Genomic DNA, 1,086 nt, shown 5'->3' with positions numbered 1-1,086 from the left:
AACAGCACCCTCTTACACAAAACGTGTAACCCTGGCACACACGTGTCAAGCACATGCATCGTCATGCAAATCTTCCACACCTCAGAGTACGTTAGCATAATTCGTATTGGGTGCACGTTAGCACATTAGGATGTGAAAAATGTAAAGTACGCTGGAATTTGATAAAGACCATGAAAGAAACATTAAGTTATTATGCAGTTCCAAATAGAGTAAAGCAAGAAAGAACGAGAAAAAGGCACCAAGAATTAGAAAGTAGTAGAGAAACGCTAGAACTTGTGATGAAATCCAACGAGCGTATCAAACTCACCATCCGTCTCGTAGCTGAATTGATCACCCATCTCAAAACCAGAAGAAATAGGCGCCGAGAACCCTTCTGCTACCGGCGGTGGTTCCTCCGACGTGAATGTTGGATATTCAGGCAAGTCGTTGGTGGGTCCGGTAGAGAGAATCTGGGGTCCGATTTCAGGGATGCTGAGGGGCTCCGCGTGATCTAAGAGCCATTCGATCGTTTCTCCATCGGATTTCAGGCCCAGCTCTCGGGTCAGCTGGAAGATCCGAGCAGCACATGTGGCCGGAATTCTTATTCTCCGCCCGCGGCCTTCGACTTTTTTGTGTCTGTCTCTTTTGCTCCCTCTTGGTATCATCGGCCCATCAACTTTTCCCTCAACTTTTCCGGCCGCCGGAAACTCCATGCATGGATTTCACCTCTCTCTCTCTCTCTCTCTCTCTCTCTGGTTGAAATATTTTTGAGGTGGTGAGTGGTATTTTAACTGAGATTAAGTACTCAAAGACAAAGATACCCTCCTTTAACCTTTTAAAGATGCATGCAATCACAGAATGGGTAAGGTTCTTAGTAGAAAAGGGCAGGTTATTTTTGTCATAAAGAAAATCTCTGGAAGATTTTGTTAGATTTTGTCTTCAATGCTTTGACCATTATTATATGGTATGAGGGAATAAAAGAAGGTGGTGTATAGACTAAATTGCCGTTTTAGGAGTGTTGTCAATTTCGAAAGATCAACTTGGCGATTCTCCCATTTAATCAAGGGTTATGAAATGAGGACATCCATGTTTTGATCCCACGTTGGC

At 43.8% G+C, this 1,086-nt stretch overlaps 1 protein-coding gene across 1 annotated transcript; it reads right to left on the bottom strand.

The window, feature by feature from the left end:
* Positions 1-266: 266 nt before the first annotated feature.
* On the bottom strand, positions 267-692 carry LOC143876358 (transcription factor TCP23-like). The gene has a single exon (XM_077378071.1). It carries the CDS (start codon positions 690-692, stop codon positions 267-269), a length of 426 nt encoding a protein of 141 aa, XP_077234186.1.
* Positions 693-1,086: the final 394 nt, after the last annotated feature.

The sequence above is a fragment of the Tasmannia lanceolata genome, unplaced genomic scaffold, assembly GCF_043159265.1.
Source record: "Tasmannia lanceolata isolate RefF3 unplaced genomic scaffold, GAP_Taslan_0.1 ptg000005l, whole genome shotgun sequence".
NCBI classification, from domain to species: Eukaryota; Viridiplantae; Streptophyta; class Magnoliopsida; order Canellales; family Winteraceae; genus Tasmannia; species Tasmannia lanceolata.
This window is presented reverse-complemented; position numbering and strand designations above follow the sequence as displayed.